The sequence below is a fragment of the Calypte anna genome, chromosome 1, assembly GCF_003957555.1.
Source record: "Calypte anna isolate BGI_N300 chromosome 1, bCalAnn1_v1.p, whole genome shotgun sequence".
NCBI lineage: Eukaryota > Metazoa > Chordata > Aves > Apodiformes > Trochilidae > Calypte > Calypte anna.
In genome coordinates this window covers 64,891,659-64,915,013 of record NC_044244.1, presented here as the reverse complement: position 1 = coordinate 64,915,013, position 23,355 = coordinate 64,891,659, and the positions used below count along the sequence as shown (strand labels likewise).

The 23,355-nt window shown below is 37.2% G+C and overlaps 1 protein-coding gene across 1 annotated transcript in view; it reads left to right on the top strand.

Moving 5' to 3' along the window:
* Window positions 1-23,355, top strand: part of TRHDE (thyrotropin releasing hormone degrading enzyme) — a 186,745-nt gene that overhangs the window by 140,956 nt on the left and 22,434 nt on the right. The window contains exons 11-13 of the mRNA XM_030462736.1: window positions 7,092-7,225; window positions 7,324-7,379; window positions 22,922-23,069. Coding sequence (XP_030318596.1) covers window positions 7,092-7,225; window positions 7,324-7,379; window positions 22,922-23,069 — 338 coding nt within the window. The remainder of the gene's footprint in view (window positions 1-7,091; window positions 7,226-7,323; window positions 7,380-22,921; window positions 23,070-23,355) is intronic.

Sequence of the window (23,355 nt, the reverse complement as noted above, 5' to 3'; positions counted from 1 at the left end):
TTTGCACTTTCACAATTTTCCTTAATGCTTTACTGCTGCTCTACTTGTGTCCTTTTGGGGCTTGACTGAACTCTCATTTAAATTAGTATAAAGATTCCCACTGACTTCAGAGAGATCTGATCATCTCATCATCTCATCTCATCTCATCTCATCTCATCTCATCTCATCTCATCTCATCTCACTCATCTCATCTCAACTCATTAGGTTGTACATGCATGCCTCTTTCCCTTCACTTCTGTCTTAAAAGTTCATTATATCACTATTATCTGCACAGTTGCTTCCTCATTGCCTTTTACTTTCAGAATGCTGTGGAGGAAAAAGTCCATAAAACTACTACCCAGTCTTTTAAGATCTACTTCTATCAAAATGTCTTTAAGAAATCAACAAATTAATGATGACCAGTGTGAGCAATGATTTTGGGGTGGCTGCTATATAGAAATAAAAGAAAAAACTTTCTGATTAATCAGTTTCCTGTGTAGCAGATCAATGCCACTGTGATCTATTGTCATTATCCTTGCTCTGTCTCATTACTTTCTCACTCACTCACTGACTTGCTGTGCCTCATTGAAAATGATACTGTAAACTCCAGCAAGGATGTCCTCTTGTTTCTACTTCTTGTTGTCTAGCTCAGCTGGAGAATTCCTCAACATAAAGTCAGTAAGAACATTCCTGGGTGTACTCAGTGTATGATTTGGGGTGGTATAAGAGATTTTGTTATTCTCTGGAGACTTTCTGCATCTAGTATGTTTGTTTCATGGGGATGTGAGAGGGATTCTGAGACTGGAAAGGATGGTTTCCAGGATTAATTCTTGTGGACAGGAGTTATCCTTCTGTGCAGAGGACACACAGGTGTCCCAGTGAGTGGTCTAGGAACATCTCTATAAGCTGAAGAAAATGCTACAGAGTTAAAATAACAATGCTACAGATGATATTGGGAAGACATTTGACCACACGTAAGTGATCACATTGTTCTCTGAGTATAATTGGATGCAGATACTCAAATCAAATTTGGAGGAAATGCTGTTCCATGCCCTCTTTAGGAAGGACTGGGTCTTTCTTGTTTACAAAACTGCTGTGCTAAAGAAGCTTTCAGTGTAAACTGAGTGACAGTCTTTTGTCTGTCATATAATACTGATCACATACCTCATTTCAGGAGCTAGTAATGAAGAAGCTCCAAGTTAATAACTACCATTTCGATAGGTTGGCTTATCACTTAAAGTTTTAAATAAAATGAAACGTTTGTGTGTTTATATGAGAGAAATTAAACCATGGAAGTTTTGAAATAGCTACTTATCTTGACATCTAAAAATATTCCTTTTTTTTTTTTTTTTTTTTTTTTTTGTGGTAGTTTAAATAACAATTTTGCAGGAGAATACACCCCGAGCTTTGCACTAGTTTTCACCTGGGAGAGGTTATTTGCTGATGGAAGAGTATCTTCCTTCATGTACATCCAGAAGGACAAGTGAATGAATTACTTGTTTTTGCATCCTCTTTGGTGCCATGTCTGTGACCTCATCAAGGTACTGTAGGATGCCAATTGGCATATTCATGAGCAAGGGATAAGAGAAGGCTGTCATATCTTGTGAGAGCCACTGAATGTAGGATGCTTGGGTCGCTGCTCTCTACTCATCCTTGTCATGTCTGCTTACATACTAGAGGTATGCAGAATGCTAACTGCTAAATATGCTGAGCAGGATTAATTCAGGATTAACTCATATATTAATTCAATTAGCATAATTGCAGATCATCCCATCTGCTGGCAACAGAGCACGTTCTCCCCACTCTTCACAACACCGAGGTGAAGGGACACATTGGGAATTCCAAATAGGCAGCACCTTTTTGAGATGCAATTCATTGTCCTTTGCAACAAATCCTGTAGAGAGCACAGTGCTGGGCCTTGGCAACTTGTCTGACAAAGTGCATAATCTCCCAGATTTCTGGTGCTCAGGCTTCAGGTAGGAAACATCTCTATGGGACTCAGCAAGTGCTGCTGAACTTGCTGATGTACCTTTACAGTCTGACCCCCTGGCCTTTCTATTCTCACCTCCTGTACCTTGACTGATTTGTTATATCCTAGGGAAATACACCTCTGATAGACATCCCTGCTACTGGTGAAGTTACTCTTATTTATACTCCTCTTAGCATCTCCACAAGATTGCTATAAGATGGGGGAAAATGTTCAATAGGGCAATTTCCTTCCAAACAGCAAATCCCAATTTACTATATTATGCCACCCCATAGTATGGGGAGATAGATAATCTCTACTTTACTGTAAGCTACTTGACAGTCTGATTCTCCTCCATGAAGTGTTTTGTAGAAGTCAGATGCTTCTGAACTGGGGTTTCCTGGCTGCCCACTGGGGAATTGAGCATTAGTGCAACATTAGAAAAATACCTTTTCTTTTCCTTCCTGAGACTCAGCTGCAGAGCTTGACCTGTGTTACTTCCAGACTTCGCTCTTTTATCTTTCACAAGAGGGAGGAAGGGAAATCCTGTGAAGTAAAATAAATGCATTGCTCCCCTTATCCCAACGGCTGATCAAAGATCCTAACTTAAGACTGATACTTACATTGTGTATCACCTTAGACATTACCAGTTCCATCATACAGGAATGTTGATGGATTAAAGGGTAGTCTGAGGAAAGAGTATGCGAGAAAGAACACAATCATATTTACTTCTGTGCTCCATTTACTGTGTTCTTTACTATACTGAAACTTTTTTTTTTCCAAGATGGAGCTATAGCAACATGTCAAATAAGATGGGAACAACTTTTTCTTCTGGTTTGCCTCCTACTCTTGTTGTGGAAAGTTCTTGCAAAAAGATGTGCAGAATTTAGCTAAAGCTAGTATCTTTTCACAAAATATTGTTTTTGTGATTAAATTCCTCATGGAACATTTTCTTTGTCAGAATAATTTCACTTGCTGTTGTTAGCATGAAATTGTGCTATTCTTGTGCAGTGATTTTTCAAGGAAAATGGAGTTAGTTCTCTCAGTGGGGATTCTACCAGCATAAACCAACTGCCAACTGTGCTAGAGGTTGTATAAAATGAAGAGTTAAAATAACAACTGTGAATCTGAACACTTGAAATGGTAGGAGAACTACACATAGTTTAGCCCATGCTCTTGTCAGCAATGGAGTAGTGTCTTATAGATGGGTGTTCTTCACCCAGACCTGCCTCATAAAGTGCTCATGTTGCCATGAAGAGTATCAGGCTACCATCATTCCTGCTGGTTTTGATGGATCTGAAATTGTTTGAGAGCTGAGAGAGCTCAGAACTTTATTCTGTGGGCAGTTAGCACCAGCTGAAGGGCTGTCTTACACTTCCAGAGCAAACAAAAATGAGAATCAGTCTCTACCTGATTTTCTTGCTCCAAAAGAAATGTGAAAAAATTAACGATTTCCTCTTAAAAGTCTCCTGTATGTCTATAGCAAAACTGAAAGTTTCAGAGCAGTATTATTTTCTGAGGCATCCAGACAAAACATGACCATGAAAAAAACATTTTCTCATGGAATAAAATGAAAAAAAATTTCTTCTGGTCTCAAATATGACTGCATATGTATTTTTAGATTGAATTTTAAGAGGTTAAACTAAACCTATCAAAGATAAATTTCTTCCCTAATGAAATCTTTGTTGTTTAGAAAGTCATGAATGGTTTAATATAGGGATTAACATTGAATTACTACCTTTTCCCTAACTATAATACTTTTTATCAGGAAATTAATAAATGTGTTTGTGTCAGGTGGAGAAATTGCCCAGATGTATAGAATTTTGCAGTGCAGTATTCACCATGAGAAAGAATTTGTTTTATAGGAAGGTATGACAATTGACAGACTCAAATATCACCTTCCAGTAAATTATATAGAACTACATGAAACACATACATCAGTCAGTCCTTTAAAACAACTACCTCCCTGTATGAGCTGGAAAGGTGTGAAAGATCCCTGCCCTGTATTTCAGGAGAAGATCAGCACATGAGTCATCTTATCGAAAAATGTTAGCAAGGGGCTATGGTTGGATTTAAGCTGACCAGAACAGCAATAATGCTATTGATCTTTGGAAAGATACTGTTCTCCATTAAAGCAATATATGTTCGAGGTGTTGCATAGCTGTTACTTGAAAAAATAGGTTATTTTGAACTTGTCATATTTGACTGGCAAGTATCATTCAGTATTCTATTGAATCATAAGTGATTTACTCACCTTGAAGATCAAAATTTAATATAAAAACTCAAGAAAAAAGTGTATGTAGTTTTTTTATTACATCTGATTTGGAAAGTTCCCTTTTAATCTATTTACCCAAATATTAATGTGTGTTCATAGCCCATGCTGCTTCTTTGAGGTGGCACAGAGGTGCAGGGATTAATTAGTTACAAATAGCTGCTTTCAGTGATGGTGGGTGGCATTTAAAGGTTATTTTGCAACAGCAAACATGGGTGGAAAGCAGAACTGTGTTAAGGTGCTAGGAATTTCTGCCAGTCATGAGGAGCATGCTTCTGACCCCACATGGCAGTATGCCCCTGAAGACCCACAGAAGCTCTAAAAGTCATTGTTCCCCTCAGCAGTCTCTCCTAGATACAGAAGTGGGTCTTTTTGCTGTTGCTCTTAAGAAACCCAGTAGGCTGACAAGGAACACAGCTGAGATTTAGGGATGACTGACTGTATTTGCAGCACCACACTGGGTAAAACACTGGTAGGGTGGGGTAGATCCAGGTTCACATTCTTGTCTCCCTCTTTTACAGCATCTATTTGATCTGTATCTGTTGTAATAAAGTGGCTGTATTGCTATGCTGTAAATTGGTATGATCTTTTATAGTATTTCTACAGTAATGTTTTCTTTGTATAAGATTCAGTGATTTACACAGGAATTAGGATTCAAGTCTTCCCTAAATGTGCTGGAGCAACTGGGTGATTCTGACTTCAGATCCAGTGAAAGAAAGAATTTAAACAGAGAAGCAACTTCAGTATAGGAGTTTGTAAGGGAGTTTTCTTAGGACTGGGCTGTATAAGCCAATGTTTAACAGACCCCTGTTAAACATCCCAGATCCCTGGGAGGGATACCCAGTGTTAAAACTTTTTTCCAAATCAGATTACATGGCAAAAGCAGCTTATGTGCTTTGGCAGTGCCTGTGAAGCCCACAGAAGTGTAGGATTTAGTTCTGTTTCTCACACTAAGTTCCATTTCTTTGGGATCTGTTGGCTCCTACAGAATGTATCTGCCTGGCACTTAATCACAGGTAACTAAATGATCGTAATCTATGTTTTAACTAAAAATAGGGGTCTGCGGTTTTTTCCCAAAATTATTTATATAGACTAGTTAAATTGATCTGGTACAAGTCAGTTAGATAAGCCCTGAAAGAGCAATTATTGTTGAATCAAATAGTTAACAACTGAGTTATTCTGGGCTTAATGTATCTAAATGTATTTTTAAGAGATTTTAGGGATGTCAGAGCTACCTGAGGGACAAGAGAACGTTCTTAATCCTGGAGCTTTTTATCTGAACTTGTTGGTATAACACAACTCCATTAATTTAAACATATAATCGTGTGGTTTTAGAAATGGAGTTTTGCTGTTCTTTGTATTTTGTTTTTGCACCTTCAAATGATAGTTATTAGTGTTAAGATACAGATACATAGCAGAAACATAACTTTTATTGATAGTCCTAGTCATCTATTATTTCCTCAGAAATTACTTTTTTTAAGAAAGGATGAACTAAATCAATCTCTTTAGTAAGTCTAGGGACTAGATAGTATGTGTGAATTGCTAAGACTGTATTGTTAACTTTTTTCCCATTTGTTACTTTTAGAGAATTCAAGCCCACCAAGTAATTTCCTGATGCAATTATCTTTAAAGCAAATTTTATATATTTCTTTTTAATTTTTAAAAATGCATGGGAAGACTGCTTCTCTTGTCAACAGTGAACTCCTAATTATATTATAGTAGAAAAAATTGTTGTTAAACTTTTAGTGAATTTTTATGTTCAGTTTTGTCAGATAAGTTACTAGATCAAAAGCATCTTCAAGAGACATTGAAGCCTGAAGCTTCATTCCATGATGATTCTTTCTGTAGTGAAAGAAGTGTGTTGTGAAGTCAGGGCATTTAGTAGTTGAATTCTGTAGACCTGCAAATAGTTGTGAACTGGCTGTAAAAATTCTGGAATAACATAGACTTTCAGCCCAAAGTTTACTTAAAAGACAGGACAGGTTAGTTGATATAAGGTTAATTGGTCTTTCTCAAAATAAAAGCCTCACAGGTTTCCAATTGCATCCTTTGAAAACCTGAAGGGGGCCTACAGGAAGCCAGGGGAGGGACTTTTTGCAAGGGCATGGAGTTATAAAACAAGGTGTAATGGTTTCAAAATTAAAACTGATAGATTAAGATTAGATAGTGGGAAGAAATTCTTTTGTGTGAAGGTGATGAGGCGTTGGAACATGTTGCCCAGGGAAATTGTGGGTACCCCATTCCTGGGAAGTGTTCAAGGTCAGGTTGAATGGGCCTTTGAGCAACCTGGTCTAGTGGGAGGTGTCCCTGCCCATGCAGGGGTTTTGGAACTAGATGATCTTAAAGATACCTTCCAACCCAAACCATTCTGTGATTCTATGATTAAATGCTTAGTAGCTAGAAGCTGTACAACTAGAAATGCTTTAATTTAAAAGCCAATAAAAAAAGCCTCATTGACTACATGCAGAGTTTTTATTTTTTAATCACAGGTTTAGTCTTCTTGCTATAGCACATCTGTTGAATTACTTGACTTATGGTTGTAGAAAGCTATTTTAGCCTTTCCAGAATCAGGTTACCAGACTTAAAATGGGCACCTCTTCTATAAATGCTACTTATGAGGGAAAAAACCCCATATAATTATAGTGATGCTTGGATTTCTGTGCAGGTAAAAGGTCCCCATACCAATGTCAAATGGTGCTGCTACACCAGAACAGACAAAGGAAATTACTAATCAATCACAAAGTTTTTGTTAGTCTCTGAATTAATTTTAATGCCTTCATGGATATTTAAAGGAGAGAGAATGTAACAGAATTTTAGAATTTTTAAATTTAAAACCAAGTTGCCTTCCCATCTTTTTGTGTTTTTTTTTCCCAGAACAGCACAGAATTCCTGCTTTGGAGGAGGCAAGTTGGTTGCTGGGGAACATCAACCAGACTGGTTACTTTAGAGTTAACTATGATACTAGGAATTGGAGGCTGCTAATTAATCAACTAACAATGAACCATGAGGTAACCTTCTCTTCGCATCCCTAGATTCTGCTTTGATATGTGACCCTTCACTGTTCCATCACCCTAAATGGTTCAATTTTTGTGCTTGCCCCTCACAGGTTATCTCTGTCAGCAATCGAGCAGGCTTGATTGATGATGCATTCAGTCTAGCCAGGTAAGTTTTCTTGAAGACAATACACAATGCTGCAATAACTCATATGATCATTAACTCAGCAGTTGAGTGTGTTTCGAAGTTAAATATGTTTTGAACACATTTTTGTTCTTTTCCCCCCATCCCCCCCCCCTTTTTTTTTTTTTTGGATGGTACATAAACATGTTCTGTAGTACGTTCACTGTTCTTTATCAATAATTGCTCTAGGGTATTTCTGAGACTGGAGAGATCTGATCAATTTTACAGCAAGTTCAATTTAACAGTTTGGTGATAAATAGTCTCTTCTCTTTTTCTAATGAATAATGGGGTTTTTCTCTGTTTCTACTTAATGCCCACCTCTCCTTTTGTTCTGAACTGACAATTGTGCTATATTTAACTTGTTATGGAAAACAACTTCAATCTTTAGGATTTTTTTTGCCCTGCCTTCTACTGCTACATAAGTATTCCAATATCTTTCCTTTATAATAGTCAGCTAGAACAGACTTTTTTTTTGCATGGTGCTTTTCATACAGAATGGAAAATTAAATTTCTGTTAAGCATTTATGGAATTCATACAACATTTGTTGTTTTACTATGATTAGTGTTAATAATTAACACATATAGTACTGGTTAGAGAATGCCCGCTTTACAAATTAAGGCAATTTGTAAAATGTTTCCATTTTGAAATCAGGACATCTAATATGTTGGTTATGAAAATGTAAAATGAGAGGAAAGTAGTGGAACTTTTCAGACTTTTTTCTTCAGGTTCCTGGGAACACTGCATCAGTGACACATTGTAATGTCAAAAGCAGCGTGAAAATAATTTCTGATATTACTGGCTTTTCTGTTTGTTAGCATATTTATAGCCATATTTGAGCAGGAGCTTGCAAGAATCAGCTGTATGGAGCTACATTTCACTACAAATGGTCACTGGAGATGTTTGAGATTCAGGCACAATGTAACAAAGAAATTATGGCTCAGTGATGTTCCAGTATCACTGCAGTAAACCACAGTTGTATACCCCACTATTCTGTTTCTTCTGCCAGTGCTAGATTGAATACATGACATAAACTAGTGATTAGTTAACATTCCAGAGGTGTAGTAGAGAAGAGGGCATCATGGGGGGAGAAGTAACAATTTGCTTTTTGCTTTGCCCTTACTTCTTGCCTTGTGGCATCATCCCATTAGCAACAGCAAAGGGCCAGAAAATAGGCCATCACTTCAGACTGCAGTAGACCATGATTTCTGTGTTCTCTGGCCAGCAGGATATTGCAGAGTATTCTGAAAACCCTAGACTATTAGAAGAACTACTAAATGTTCAGTAAAGTAAGAGTCTGTTCCAGTTTTATTTGGGTTTGGCACTTCAGAGAAGTTGTGTGCAGTTACACAGAATCAGTGTGATGCTTTCTTCTTTTTCCATGCACTATATAGATTCAGATGTGACTAGACTTCCCTGAAAATCTAGACACTGAAAAAAGCTTGTTTCTTTAGCCAGTTCTTGTATTTTTCTTCTTCTTTCTTCACCGTGAGCCAGTGGTCTAGGTCATTTTCTTCCTGAAGTGAAGCAAGGTCTGGATTAAATGCCCAACCTGCATCATCTAGCCAAGCTTTTTATACCAAAAAACCACCTAGAGATTAGATGAGTAGTGCATTCCCCATGTGCTTTCCAAAGCTGCTTTACACTGATACTAGATCCTGCTGCTTTTTCAGTTAGCTAAGCCAGAGTGCTATAAAATCTTTCACAAGATTTCACATTGTAAAAATCAACTTTCTTTTGTTAATGATGAGCTGCAAGGGACTTTTCCTGCATTTGCTACTCATGCACCATGGAAAAAAGTAGTTCATATAAATATTTACAGAGTATACACATGTGCATATATAGATATTATTTATGAAGAAATATCCTTCCAGCAGGGATGCACAGCTAGATTCCCGTTTCTTTAAAATCTCTGCAGAAATTCTTGCCAGCAGTGTTACCTTTAGTATGTACCTTAGAAGCCAGTTTTGGTGGAGGAAATATCTACATGTTTGCAAACTGTAGACTTACACTTTGTATTTCAAGTATGGCAGTAAGATATGTAGACCTGGATAAACTTGCCATGTAGAGCATACTTTCTGTTGATCTTTTTTGGCTTCATTTGTCTATCATCTTTCTTATTTAAAACCCCCATACAGTTATAATGATGCTGAAATTAGTCTAAGTAGGCAGTTGTCTATATGGTACCTTTTAAAGAAGGGTTTGAAATTTTTTAAATTTCTCCTCTCCCAGACAAAAACCAGGAATCCACCTAATCCTTGATCTGTTCCTTTATTGTGAGTAGAACTAGAGAGGCATTAAGAGATTGTAGAGGGCAGGCCTTGATGGTGGAATACCTGAACTTTTCAGTACAAAAGCAGATGGAAAAGCTCTTGCTTGGGACAAGCACTGGGGAATCACACTCTGAGGCTGAAGTGTGGCTTAGCTGCCCTTGCTACATCAGGTGTGTCCTGGTTTGGGCCAGGATAAAGGTGATTTTCTGTCTTGTACTTTTGCTTTTAGCTAAGTCTCTTGTAAGCAGTTGCACTTGCTGAAATTAACAGCAAGTTTCTCAGACAGTGTCTGCTTCTAGGACTGATAACACTTGATGTTTATAGTTACTTCTAGGGACTGGTATGCAGAGCCAAGGACACTGCTCAGCTCTGAGGAACATTTTACCCTCCAGAAGGAATAAAGAGGTCCCACCTGCAGCCCTCCTTTGGGGAGGAATGTACAAGATAGATGCCAGAATTGACCAAACAGAGTATTCCATCCCATATACGTCATACTCAGTATAAATTTGAGAGATCACGAGGGTCAAGCAGGTTTTCCAGCTTCCAGCTTCCTTCCCTTCCTGCCTTTCCTGCTTCCCTTTCTTCACCCATTCCCTGTTTCCTTCGGCATCCAGGAAGGATTCCATCCGTTCCTCTGCCTGTGCTCCTGATCCATGCCAGCCCATATCTGTGTGTTCCTGCCTACAGTCCCCAACTGCTGCTGACTCCAGGAGTCCAGCCTGGACTTTCCCAGGGCTGCCCTCCAACCTCAGTGGTGACGTGAGAGTCATTGGGGAAAAGGGGGGAAGGAACGTGGTATCAATTTTCGTGTATATTTGTATATATTTAGTAATTTTCCTATTTATCATTACTTTTTCATTAAAGTTGTGCAGTTTAGTTTCCAACCCATAAATCTCTCTCCCTTATTCTCTCTCGTTTCTTTATCAGGGAGGAGAGAGAGATTAATAGAGAGCATCTGTTACTCTGTTTAATTGCTGGGCCAGTGTTAAACCATGACAAGGGGCTCTGATGTGATACAGCACTATTGCTAACACAAGGTCTGAGGGCTATGAAAATCACACATACCCTTTCATTTTCCTCAAGAAGTCAGTCTGCAGAAGGCCACCAAGCCACCACCAAGCAGCTTAGCTTTTCCCACCTTAGCTGCAAGGCACAGTGCAGAAAGTTGCTTCGCTTCCTTCCATAGATGTACTGGTAGGGATGTTACCTGCCTCACCCAGTTACCACTCATACAGTGGTGATTCAGTCTCATCCCTGATGCACAGCATGCATCCCACCCTGCTCATATAGTGTTACATGATAGGGAGATTAAATGCTTATGATTGTCTCTGTGACATTGGAAAAGGTGGGTAACCTTATTGACCAGGTACAGAGATAGTAATTGGTAATTCAGACCTGACTTCTGAGAAGACTGCCTTTTTTTAAAAGTAATGCAGTCTTCAGTTGTGGTGTCTAGTTGCACTTGTGTGGTATCTTCTTGTCTGCAACTATAAACAAATACATTTCGTACATTTTGAGAGAGAGTAGAGAACTGTGGAATACATACTCTTTTTTTTTTTTTTTTTTAAATCCCTAGCTATTATTTTCAGTGATAAATTAATGCAAAAATGAAAACGTAATTTCTTAAATTCATGATGACTTTTTACTAAAGAATTTCTAGCATAATAATAAATAATTCTTTTTATTGTATTGAAGTGACTGTATTTCTTCAAAATACCCTGTCCTTAGAAACTCCTGATGTACTCCCTAATGTGTTGTTACTCCTTAAAGTGTTGTTGTACTTGATAATGCCCATTCCACAACAGAAGGGTTTGACTCAGTTTTTCCACTCTCCTAATATGATATTTTGGCATAGTTTTACTGCTAATGGATTTTGTTTGGAGAACAAGTGCATGTCTTACCTTTAGTAAGATATAATAATATTTATATATATATTATATAATAATATAATAATAGTTAAGATCTGGTGGAGAAAGATTTAAAAATTGCTCATACAAATTATTTTTGAATACCACGTTTTATATTCTTTTTAAAAGGTGTGTTTGATGTCATTTCTCCAGAATGTTTATTATTCTTTTACCATCCAGAATAATGACTTCCCCAAACTAAACAATGTAAATTAATAGGTACTTCCAAGGAATATTTTAAGGTCTATAACTTTAATTTCATAATGTTTTGCCCATTTTAGATGGAAATATATTCCTCCTTCTTTCTTCTCAGTGTATTTTGCTTACATAAAATAAATCAAGCAGATTTGAATTGCATAATAATAGAAGAAAGTTATTCACTGTGTATGAGTTATTGCAAGCTTGTTTTTCTTTCAGATTTTTAAGAGTAATTGTGTTCTCAACTGTAGAATTCCCTTAGGATCTGGAGAGCTGTAGCCTTGGAAGTAAGCTAGCTCATAGAAATATACACCCCAATGTCTTGAGCAAGAATGGCACCTTGGCACTCTTCCCTTCTTGAAGATCCTTTATCTTTTGGGGATGTTTTGCATGGAATGTCAGTATAATTTGAAAATATGTCGACTGTAATAAATGTCATATGTTGAATTATGAGGTGGAGAGAAGACAAATAGAACTAAGCTTAAACTGAGCACTGGGCAGTTCAGAAAGCTCATATAAGTAGTGTTACAGGAAATAACCAAGATCCTACTATTTCTTGAGAGTGTAATATTGTCAGCTTCTCCTGTCTTTTTGTCTAATTTGTATTCAGTATTAATCAGCATTGGATCATATGTGACTGTGGATACTTATTGTACTGTAATTTAAAATAGTCATTGTGCTTTTCAACTCTGGCAGAATCCATGAGTTTTATCTCATGAAACCATCTCATGCCCCTTGATCCCCTCTGCTCTGCAGCCAGCTCACTGTGTTAAGGTGACAGGTGCTTGGTTTGCATTCCAGTTGTGCAGGAAACCCTTTTTTGATGCTAACAATCTGTCTTGCTGTCGATTAATATCTTGTCTTCTCTTCTGCAGTTGAAAAGATAGTGATAGAGCTCCTTGTATACTCAGACTTTCTTGGTGGTTTCCCTTTGTGTGGGTCATAGGCCTAGTGACAGCATGGTGCATGTCAGGACTACATTCATTGGTTACACATTATCAAAGGTTAAAGATAAAACTTGATGGTAGTTTTTGTATTTTTCTTAGCAAGAATTCTTTGATGTTTATCAGAAGCTTCTTTGTAACTGAATGAATGAGAAAGCATGGAGTGGTGTTGTTAAATAATTCAAGAATCAAAGAATACCAGGGTGTAAGGGACCTCAAGGATCTTCTGGTCCAACATTTCTTGGCAAAAACATCAACTAGACAAGATGGCCCAGCATCCTATCCAGCTGCATTTGATTCCTAGGTAGATTCCAGAAGTAAAATATGAAGTAAGCTTTACTTTTTTATTTAAAAATAACTCAAAAAATTAAAACCAGCCTTCTTATTATTCTTTAAGTTAGTTCCTTGATGTATTGCCACACAGGTAAAGGCATCTTAACATACAGCTACCTGAGGCAGCACTACTCCCCATAATTACTGTCTGATCTTTTTTCTGGAGACTGAGTTATCTTGTAACCAAGACTCTAGTTTATATGCTTCCATATAAAATTCAGAATTATTACTGCTAAATTGGAAGAATGTTTTCTTGAAGTTTCTGGTGGAAGTATGTACAGAAAAAACTAAACTATGGAATTGAAATGATCTTCATTGTTTTCCTTCTTCAGAAAGGATTTAATTTGTTGCAGCACTTGAAGTCTTCCAACATACTTGAGCTAACTGGTTCCCTGTTAGACATTTTTGTATTACTTAAAGTTCTGTTCATTGTGGTCTCAGGAAAAGTCAAGGCATTTGAGGGCCCATTTAAAATTTTGGGGATGGATAATAAGTAGGTAAAAAAGGGAAAGTTTTAATTTAGCCCAATTAATGTACTTCAAAATGTTTGAAAATTCCAGCAGCTACATCCAGGGTTGTTGACCTTGTTTTGCTTGGGTATTCAAAAAAATCATATAGGGTCAATTTAAATTAATAAACTGCCATTTTATTCAAGCCCCATTATTACACCTGATTGCATTTGCTGATGGTTCAACACAGAGGCAAAGAACAGGTATTTTAAGCAACTCCCTTAATTAGTGACTCTGAGTACTAGCTAAGGGAGCAAGTATGAGATTAATAGTTTGCAAAACGCTTGATTAATAGTGGTATAGATTTACTATTTTAATAAATGAGGCCACATCTAGAATATTTCAGATGCCATAGAAACTCTTCTTCACTGTCAAGCAAATTTTGGTGATGGTTCACCAGCAATTGCTTTAGATGTGGTTTCCTACAAAAGTTATTGAATTTCCTTTGACATAAATACTCTCTGAATGAGTTAGAGCAGCTGTACCTTTTTTAGAGAAAATAGAAAGCTACAAATGTTTCAAGGTAGCCGTCATTCATTCCATATGCTGTGTGTCAATCCGTATGTTCAGTGACATATCACAGCCTTTATATCTGCTTTACGTGGAACTCACGTTTTTCATATGTTCTTGAGAGTAAGCACACCAATAGTCAATTCTGCTCTTGTACATAGTGTCCTATGTCCATCTGATCCTGTTGCATAACTACGAGCAGTAAAGCAACTTGTACAGCACGTTCTAGGGAAGGGCAGGTGTTGTGAGTGCATCCTGAACAACAGAAAAACCTGCTAAGAGATGGGGAAGAAGTTGTCCAGCATGTCCAGCATGTTAAGAAGAGAAACTGCAGATCTGAGTTCTCTGTAGAGTGTTTAGCCAAGGGGTAAGGTCTTGGTCTTGTTTACTATCCTGTAGAAGTGGGTGATGTTGTTAGTCCCTGTCCCCACAAAATGTGCCTATGCTTCAATTATTTCTGGTAGTTCTGAGTTATTATAGCTGGAATGGTTTTACCCTCTAAACTAAATTAACTCTATTCTTAGATGAAGTCATAATAAACTGCCAGGAAAGCATGGCTTTGGTTTCAAGGGAGTGAAGGAATTATTTTTAGCTAATGATTGTTAGTCCATTGTCTTTTCACCCCATGGTCTTGGTCTCTTACAGTTGAAGCTGGTCTCTGACGTCAGCTTGCGATGCATTTATCCATGTTGCAGTGCAGATGCCAGGGACTGCTGTGTAATCACAGTGGAGGGGAACAGTCTGTGAAATCTGTTTCAGGAATGTTAATTAAACCAGGTCTGAATTACACTTCAAGAGAATGATTAACTTAGAGTTTGAGGTTACTCAGGAGGAGGGTGGCATAAGTGGAGCTTGTTGAAGGCTTCTTAGAAATTCTGAGTATAAGAAAGCAGGCTATATGGTGCCAATACGGCTTCAGGAGTCTCTGTGCTGGTGGGCAAGGGGAAGCCCTTGTTCAGCCTCACAACCTATACCATTCTGTGAGGACCCTATCCCCTCCTACATAGCATCCTCCTGTTCCCCCTTCCTTCCTCTCAGCTACAGACCCCTTTTACTTCGCTGCAACTACCTTGTCAGCCCTTTTTTCTCATCTCCCAATAAGCAGCATTTTTTTCTTCCTTACCCTTATTCCATTATCTCCTTTTTTTTTTTTTTTTTTTTTTTTTTTTTTTTTTTTGTAGGGTGCCTGGCAGTATTAGTAGGGAGAGCAAAATACTCTTCTGCTACCTTCATCAAAATAGCATGAACAAGCTACCTGTAGAGGTTGGAGTTGCTACTCTAAGCAACTCAACATCAACAAAAGATGTATGAATAAAATGCAAGAACCAACTTTTCCAACTAGACAGGACAATGCCAATGCCTTTTCAGCATAAACATAGTAGTCTGCCACCTTTGGCTACTGATTGCTTTGCCTGTTCTTTTGACCTGACCATTGCTTCTCAGGAATGATCCTAGTTTTTGGGTTCATCTGATTGTTGTTGGCCAGTATTGTTTTCTAGAGGTCTGGTCTCTGTCAGTGTGTGTTCTATCTGCTTGGCAGAACATACTCTCAGTGTGAACATTTGAATTCCAGGTGCAGATTATGCTTTCAAGTTTTAAGGTCTTCGTTAGGTGATTTTCTAAAGCAGGTTTTTAAGCTGTAGACCAAGGTCCCTTTGCTTGATAAAACCTAAGAGAAGCCTTGGGAATCAACACTGAATTAGTTTAGCTCCAGCCTATTTGGCTGGAAGTGTCATTTTCTCTACTCAGTAATCAAGCAATAAATGACAGGAAGGACCATGTTAGGACTAAGTCACTGAATGGAGAGTAGAAAAACCTTGGATGCTGTTTCTGCTATAGATTTCCTAGGTGATCCTGGTAGAATCATTTGAACTATTTGTATCCATTTCCTCTCTGTGACATGGAGATAAGAGAGTAGATGAGGATTTATGAGAACTTCGGAGTCTTTTATTGTAAATATGTTTCTAGAGAGTTGCTTATACAGAAATAATACCCAAGTCTGTAGATATTCTGTCAAAATTTAGATTTGATGTGTATTTTCAAGATCATGCTTCCCATATGAAGTTTCTAGCTTTTTATCATATATTTCACTTGTTTGACTGATATGCAAATTATAAAGATTAGAAAAAGAAAAAAGAGAAGAGATTAAAAAGTATTGTTCATGATAATAACCTAATTCAACATGAATTTTCTCAAACTTGCTCTAATAGACATCATTGCCCGTTGACATCTTAAGAAATAGGAGGGCTGTTTCATTCTACCCTTCCCACAATCATCAAGAAAGAAAATAAGTAAAAATTTTAATAACCAAATAATCTGAAAATTGACGTCTACTAGGGCCTGAAATAAATTCAAATTTCTTTAGTTAATTTAACTGTCTAAATGACATATTTCTCAAACATGAGGGTTTCAGAGGTGGTGAAAAGCATGACATACCTACATACCTGACTTCCTAACTTACTGCATAGTTTTAATCAGCAGTAAGATCATTCCTTTTACCTTGCACTAATTGTGGGTTTTTTTGTTGGTTTTGTTTTGGGTTTTTTGCATGGGGAAGAAGAGTTAGGGAGAAATACTTAACAGCAATTTTCATTTTTACAAACATGGGGTCTTAGTTTGGAGGGGTTTTTTCTGTTTTCAGTGAAACTGATTAGTTCAAATTAAAAATATTAGCCTTTGCTTGTGGCAACTCTAAAACTGTGCAGGCTAATTTAAGTCATGTAATGCTCTGATAATTACATTGAATTTGAACTGTTCTTTGTAAGATTCTTTAAGTGCTCTTGTGGGGAGTGGAATGTCACTTGAAGAATCCTCAAATATTTTGTGTGTATGAAAACAATTATAAGCCGGCTTCACCTAAAAGTGTCATATTATGAATCCTTTGACACTGGAGAGATTGAATGCTGATGAAATTTAGTACTTTAAATGAACTCTTAAGCTAAATGCTGCTGTGGTATTTATCAAAGAGCAGATGTTCAATCCTGTCTTGTTTACATGAAAGTCCATAGCTAGTACAAATCATAGTGCCTCTCTTAAGCCACTTTGGATGTCTTAGAAAAGCAGAGTCCTTACTTGGTCATAAGTCAGCCCAGCTCAGCCACTGGAAGATAAGGTAGATAATTTTTTGGTACTGGAGATCACAAGGCCTTTCTTACCCATAAGGTTTCTATGAGAAAACATTATTTTTCGAGATTTACTTGTTGCACATGGATGCAAATCATCACAAAATTCTAATCTTTGACTTCCCAGTCTTGCAGGAGTTGAAGGTGAAAGAGTTAGTTTCCCTGTTACACCTTGCTCAAAGCTTTTTTATGTGTCAGGTTTCAATACCTCTTTTTACTCAGCTTCCAAAGAACTGTTAAAGCACTGTGGGAAAGAATATTTTGAATACATCAGTGTTGGAAACCAGTCCTTACTAGGTCAAGGAGAAATAAATAGGGTTAAAATAAGCCAAATACAGGAAAATGTGAATGTTGATTGGTGCAAAGTTTGTCTGTGAATTATTGTAATACACACCTTGACTGAAGAGGTAAAAGAAGGAATCAGTGAATAAGAATCCCTAATTTATTTTAAATGGTCCCTTTATGGGTTAATAAGTATATTATAATTATTAAAATATTGCACGTGCACAGAAAAAGAACTGAAATTAATCTGAGTTGCACATCTATGTCCCGAAGAGGACATAGATGAAGACATCTATGTCTTCAAAATTATCCTGGCAAAAAGCTAGTCATGTTTTACATATTTTATAAGACACAGACCATGCAGGGTGACTTTTAAACCAGCAGCAAGTAAATCACCTTATTTTCATTGTTTCAGCAATGCAGACTGTTTCGCTGCCAGCTTGGATATTCTAATTTTGATTTAAACACATGACTTGTAATGACTTTTTTGGGTGGTGGGACTAAGGAATTTATGGTGCACTTGTATGTGGGACTCTCATCACAGTACAGCAACCCTGTCATTTTTGTGGCAGAGTCTGTTTGACTAATGCTGGATTTATGATGGAAATAATTCAGAACAGAGCAATAATTTTCCCTTGGTAATTACACTGCCATTTGGTACTTTGTCCCTAAGGGGAAAATGAATGTGCTGGGATCTGTCCATATGTTCAGTGGCATAGTGTAAAGAACAAATCAAGGTCAGAATGCAGCTGAATACAGACTGATGTTTCATAAGATTATCTAGATCTCCTCTTTTATCTGACCCATTAAAAGATCATGTATTTTAAATATTATTTTTGGTTGCTATGAGATTTTTATTGGAAATTCTTTGTCAGGTATATTTCATGACCATGTCCATGGCCACCCTAGCAATTTCTTCAGTGTAATTAGGATAGTACATTGCTAAGGGCTGGTGCTTATGATATTATGCAATGTCATAAGACACTTAATATATAGATAAACTTTTGAAATGTTTTACCACCTCTGCCCTTGTCATAAAAATGGGATACCACCTTTTCACCACAGTTTGTCAGTAGCCTCCTTAGAGATGCAAAACCTGCTGGACCATGATGTTTGGCTCGAGGTACTTTGTCTTATAACTAAAATAGATCTCTTTGTTAGTCTGTGTTCCTGTTCTCCAGTGTAGTACACCAGGCTAGGAACACAGATGGAAATTCAAACCTCATGTGGTGCCATGCTTTCAACACATGCTGAAATTCTCATGTGTAACTGTGCCACCAGACTGATTGATATGCAGGTAAATTGATAGATAATACAATTATATAAATAGTGATAAAACCAGTGATTTAAAAATGTGATATTTTTCATTAAATTTTGCTTTTTTAGTGATGTTTTTTAAATTATTGGGTATGTGTTTGCTCAGATTCTCAGCTCACTACTGGAGACATACCTGGAGAAACAGTGTGACTGTTACAGACCGGACATAAGATTGGGCATCACAGTATTTCTACAGTGCTTATGTTTGTTACCTGGTCTCAGTATAGCCCATAATCTGTTATTCACCCAAGTGACAGACAATATTTCAGTTTTCCTCTGAGATGACTAAGCTGGAAAAGAACCTTGTCTCTTAGCCCTGGCTCTCATGCATTTGGGCTTTGGCAGGCAATATTTCATGGTACTTTTGCTGGGCTTTAAGGATAGCAATATGATTGATGACTTAAAAGAAGAAAAATAAGGATTTCTGTCACTGACCTTCCAGTGACATTGTTGGAAGAGAGGGTGATAAATCAAACTGCCTCTGTAAAGCATGTACTTAACTTATATTATATATTATATTATAGTACGTTCCATTATATCCCATAATGCCTTTGAATCAATATTAACAGACAATTATATGAAAGGAAATTAGTTCAAGTTTTTCCCTTCAATGGGAAAAATGTGAAGTTCACAGTTTCACAGTAAAATGTTTTCTACTGTGACTTTTCTTATTATTGTGCTGATACTTGTTAAACATTTCTATTTAACATTTCTGCAGGTCTGTCTTCTTCCATCAGAGTTTAGAGACATTAAAAACAGACTTATTATTTCTTCTGCCTTCTTTTTTCATCTTGGCTATTCTCCTGCTCCATAAATGACACAAGCAGTTGTCACCAGCTAGTAGTGGTTGTTTGTCATAACACGACATTGAACATTCCTTCCAACTTTGCTGAATGCTAAAATTTTACTTTTACTAACCAGATGTGTGTAAGCATCTTTGAACCTAGTCCTTACAGGCTAGTAAATGAGAATCCTGGAAGCTTGGCAGCACCCCTTGACTGGTGCATGTGTTTCCCATTCTTCAAGTGAGCCAGTACATCTTACTGTATGCAGTATCCCCTGGGAAAGAGGAGTCTTGAAATCACTCCAAGCACTGGACAAGCTTTTTATGCAAAGTAAAAGAATACAATTATACTGAAGTACAAAGCTTAAGAAACCATCTGCTGTGCATTGTGAAGAATACTAGTGCACAGCTCACCACGCAGACAGGCTACTTTGGTTTCTGTCTTCTGATGACCTGGTTCTCAGGATAGTCATACTGTCTCCCAGGACCATTCACACTGCTCCTAGATCTGTGATCTGGATTTTAGGACTTTTTATCTCTACATGGCTTTATGTTTCATGGTTTATCTATTCCCTGGTTTAAGATACGAGCTTCTGCTTGTATCTTGTTTTCTCAGCTATGAATGACAAAAGTTAACTACCTTACTTTGTCATTACCATTATCAAACTCTTTCTTTGTAAATGAAAACACTCCACAAGCTTTTTATTCTGTAGTACACATTTAATATTTTATAACATATACATTCTATGCCACATTTTACACAAAATGGTAAAAACATGAATTTATTTATTGGTGTTTCTTGGGTAGAATATATATAACATTCTGCCAAAGAAAAGTTACAGAAGTTACTTCCCTGTCTAGGGAAGTGCTCCAATCTTAACTACCACTGTAAGAGGATTTTAGGCATGTCTGTGCTTGAGTTTCTTCAGTGGTCCAATCTAGCCGCTGCGCTTGAAGCTGGCAGAGAGTTTTACATTGTCATAACCACTTTCTCTCAAAATTTTGATGTGAAGTGAGGAATTTGTTGTTGTATATATAATAATTCATCCACAAAGACCTTTGGTTATCCCCATCCCTGCTCTCAGTACTGATTCTGCTGTTGTGGGTAGTTGATTTTGATGACTGTGTATAAATTCATCAAGGCTCATAAGCAGAAAGAGAAAGAAATTCAGGAGTAAAAAGGAAAAACTCAGACTATGCCACAGTCTGTTTTTGTGAGAATGAATATGTGGCATTCTTTTCTCAGACTCACAAGTTTTCCTTGCTGAGACAAACTTTATTCATCTGAGGATCCTATTTATAGTCTTAAACCCTTTCCCCTGGCCCTTCCCCAAGGATGCTTCCACCAAGGTTTCAATGTTATTCCACTCTTTTCCAGTAGTTCTTGACAATCCTTCTGATAAACAAGGTACTTCATTAGCATATTCCTTTCTTAACACCCAGGTTATCTTTGCCACCTTCCACAGGAATATTTCCTTGGAGAAAAGTGAGGGATGGGAGAGAGGCAGAATGTCGGATAAACTTCAAAGTTAGAAGCAGTGAGTGATGAGAGTAACAGTTTCTGTTGTGAACAGGATGTTAATTATCAGCTAAGAATCACAATTTTGAAACTGATTAGGAAGCTCAGGAAAGAAGGAAAAGGAAAGCTCAGAAAAAAGTGATAGATCTCTCTGACCATGTTTCTTTAGAAGTTAAGATTAAAAGAAACGAATCTGTTTGTTTTGGAGTGATGATTTTCCCCTTTTGCACTTAGCATAGAGACATTCAATTTCAGAAGTGTTATCTCAAATGTCTATTAGTGCAGCCATAATAAACATTGGTCTTTTTAGTCCTTAAGCAGCATGTTTCCTAGAGCTATTCATCTTATTCCTTATTCCACTTTCTCATGTCAATCAAATTATCAATTTATCAATTATAAATTGTCAACAAATCCCGCTAGGAGCTAATTATAGAAAAGCAACTTCAAGCTAGGATACCTCCTTGCTAACATTATCTCCAAGTCAATCCAGCTTAATTCTGTTTCCATTAATTATGGCTATATATTGTCATGCAGAAACAGACTTCACAACCAATGGAAGGTTATAAAGCAGGTGTGTTCATTACAGCACTGGGTGTGAGGGGAATAGCCTTGCATGGATGTGGTACAGCTTGGAAAGAATATATGCTTTTGGACCATAATAAAATGAACAATCTGTTTCAAATGTTTTAGCAAAGTAGGTTTTATACGCTGTTATCAGCGTGTGTGTATTGCTTCATTTCCATAATAATCTATGTAATTTTCTTTGTTTGCTGTATGCACACATCTCTTCCCTAGACATTGATGGAAATTAAGGGGAACCAACAAGGAGAAAAAATAGTCTACGAAGAGCTATACTGTAGCCTGTGTTAAAAGTGAAGCTTGCAGAATCCAATTTGCTTACTTTAGGTGTTTAATGAAAATAGAATAATTATCTCCTCTCTAGGCAGGTAGAGACCTCCTTTGGGATTTAAACACATGCATCAGGAGAAGAATAGACCTGTGTGTTTCTGGAAACATCACACCCATAGGGTTACACTTTGTTTCTGCTATCTAGATAGTTAAGAAAAGTACTGTTCTGAAAAAGAGAATGAGAAATAATCCTAAAGCTTTATGTTTCCAGCACTTAGTTTTAAAAAGCAGCTTTTAAATGCTTGTGCCTGTATGGCACTTGTAAAGGTATTAATTTAAAAAGCCTTCCTGAAACCCCACTAATATCTTTGCCTTGCAGGGGGATGACTTTTATGTCTGTGAAAGTAAGAGGCAAAATTCTAGCTGATTCATTTAGAAACATCTGAATAAAACATAGTTTATGTGGAAAGTGGTGAAACATCCTTAACACAAGTGATGTCACTGAACACCAGTTCAGTAAGCCATTCCAAAATGGCTTAAGGTGGACAGAAGACAAGGCAGCTCAGAAGGGGAAAGAAAAGAGCAGGGAGGTGAAACTAAAGGCTGCGTCTTTTCCATTAGTTCTTCCCAGTTGCCCATGGACAGTGGAAATGTTCTCTGAAGAAAAAGCCTTGGGTTCTTGATTTTATGCAGATAGTTTTCTATCTTAGAAACCAGCAAAGCAGCACCTTCCTTTGCTTATAGTCAGTTTTGTGTGTCTTCATGGCTTTCTTCATACTGGTAAGTGTGCTTGCCCATGTGTTGCAAGAGACTGTGACTTGCTGCTTTTTATAAGATTGACTTTTATGTCATTATAAAGTGATGAGTTTATCAGGTTTTTCTGCTTTTTAATTTTATTGGGAAAAAAAAAAAGAAGTAACTTTTACCTGCTGATGTATCTTCTGCAAAAAATAATTTAATACAAATTTATTTTATTCTGCAGAGCTGGTTATTTGCCTCAGAATATTCCTTTGGAGATTATCAGATACCTTTCAGAAGAGAAGGATTTTCTGCCTTGGCATGCTGCCAGCCGAGCTCTTTATCCTCTAGATAAATTGCTGGACCGCTCAGAAAGCTACAACATCTTCAATGTACAAGATACAGTATTTTTCTCTCACCCTCCCTCCTCTTCTTTTCTCCTGTCCTCTCTTTTCCTCTCCTGTCATTTCTTCTGGTGCTCTCTCTTTTCATTGTGAAAACTTGAACTACTCCCCAGTCAGTACTGTAAATGACCTAGGAATATTAGCTTTCTCCCTAATTATCCTTTATTTAAACATAGCAATTGTCAAGCTTCAGTTCATTTGCATTTGAACAGTGGTAACTGTTGTTTGAGGCATATATGATTAGTAGAAGGAAAGGTAATTATCCCTCCTATAA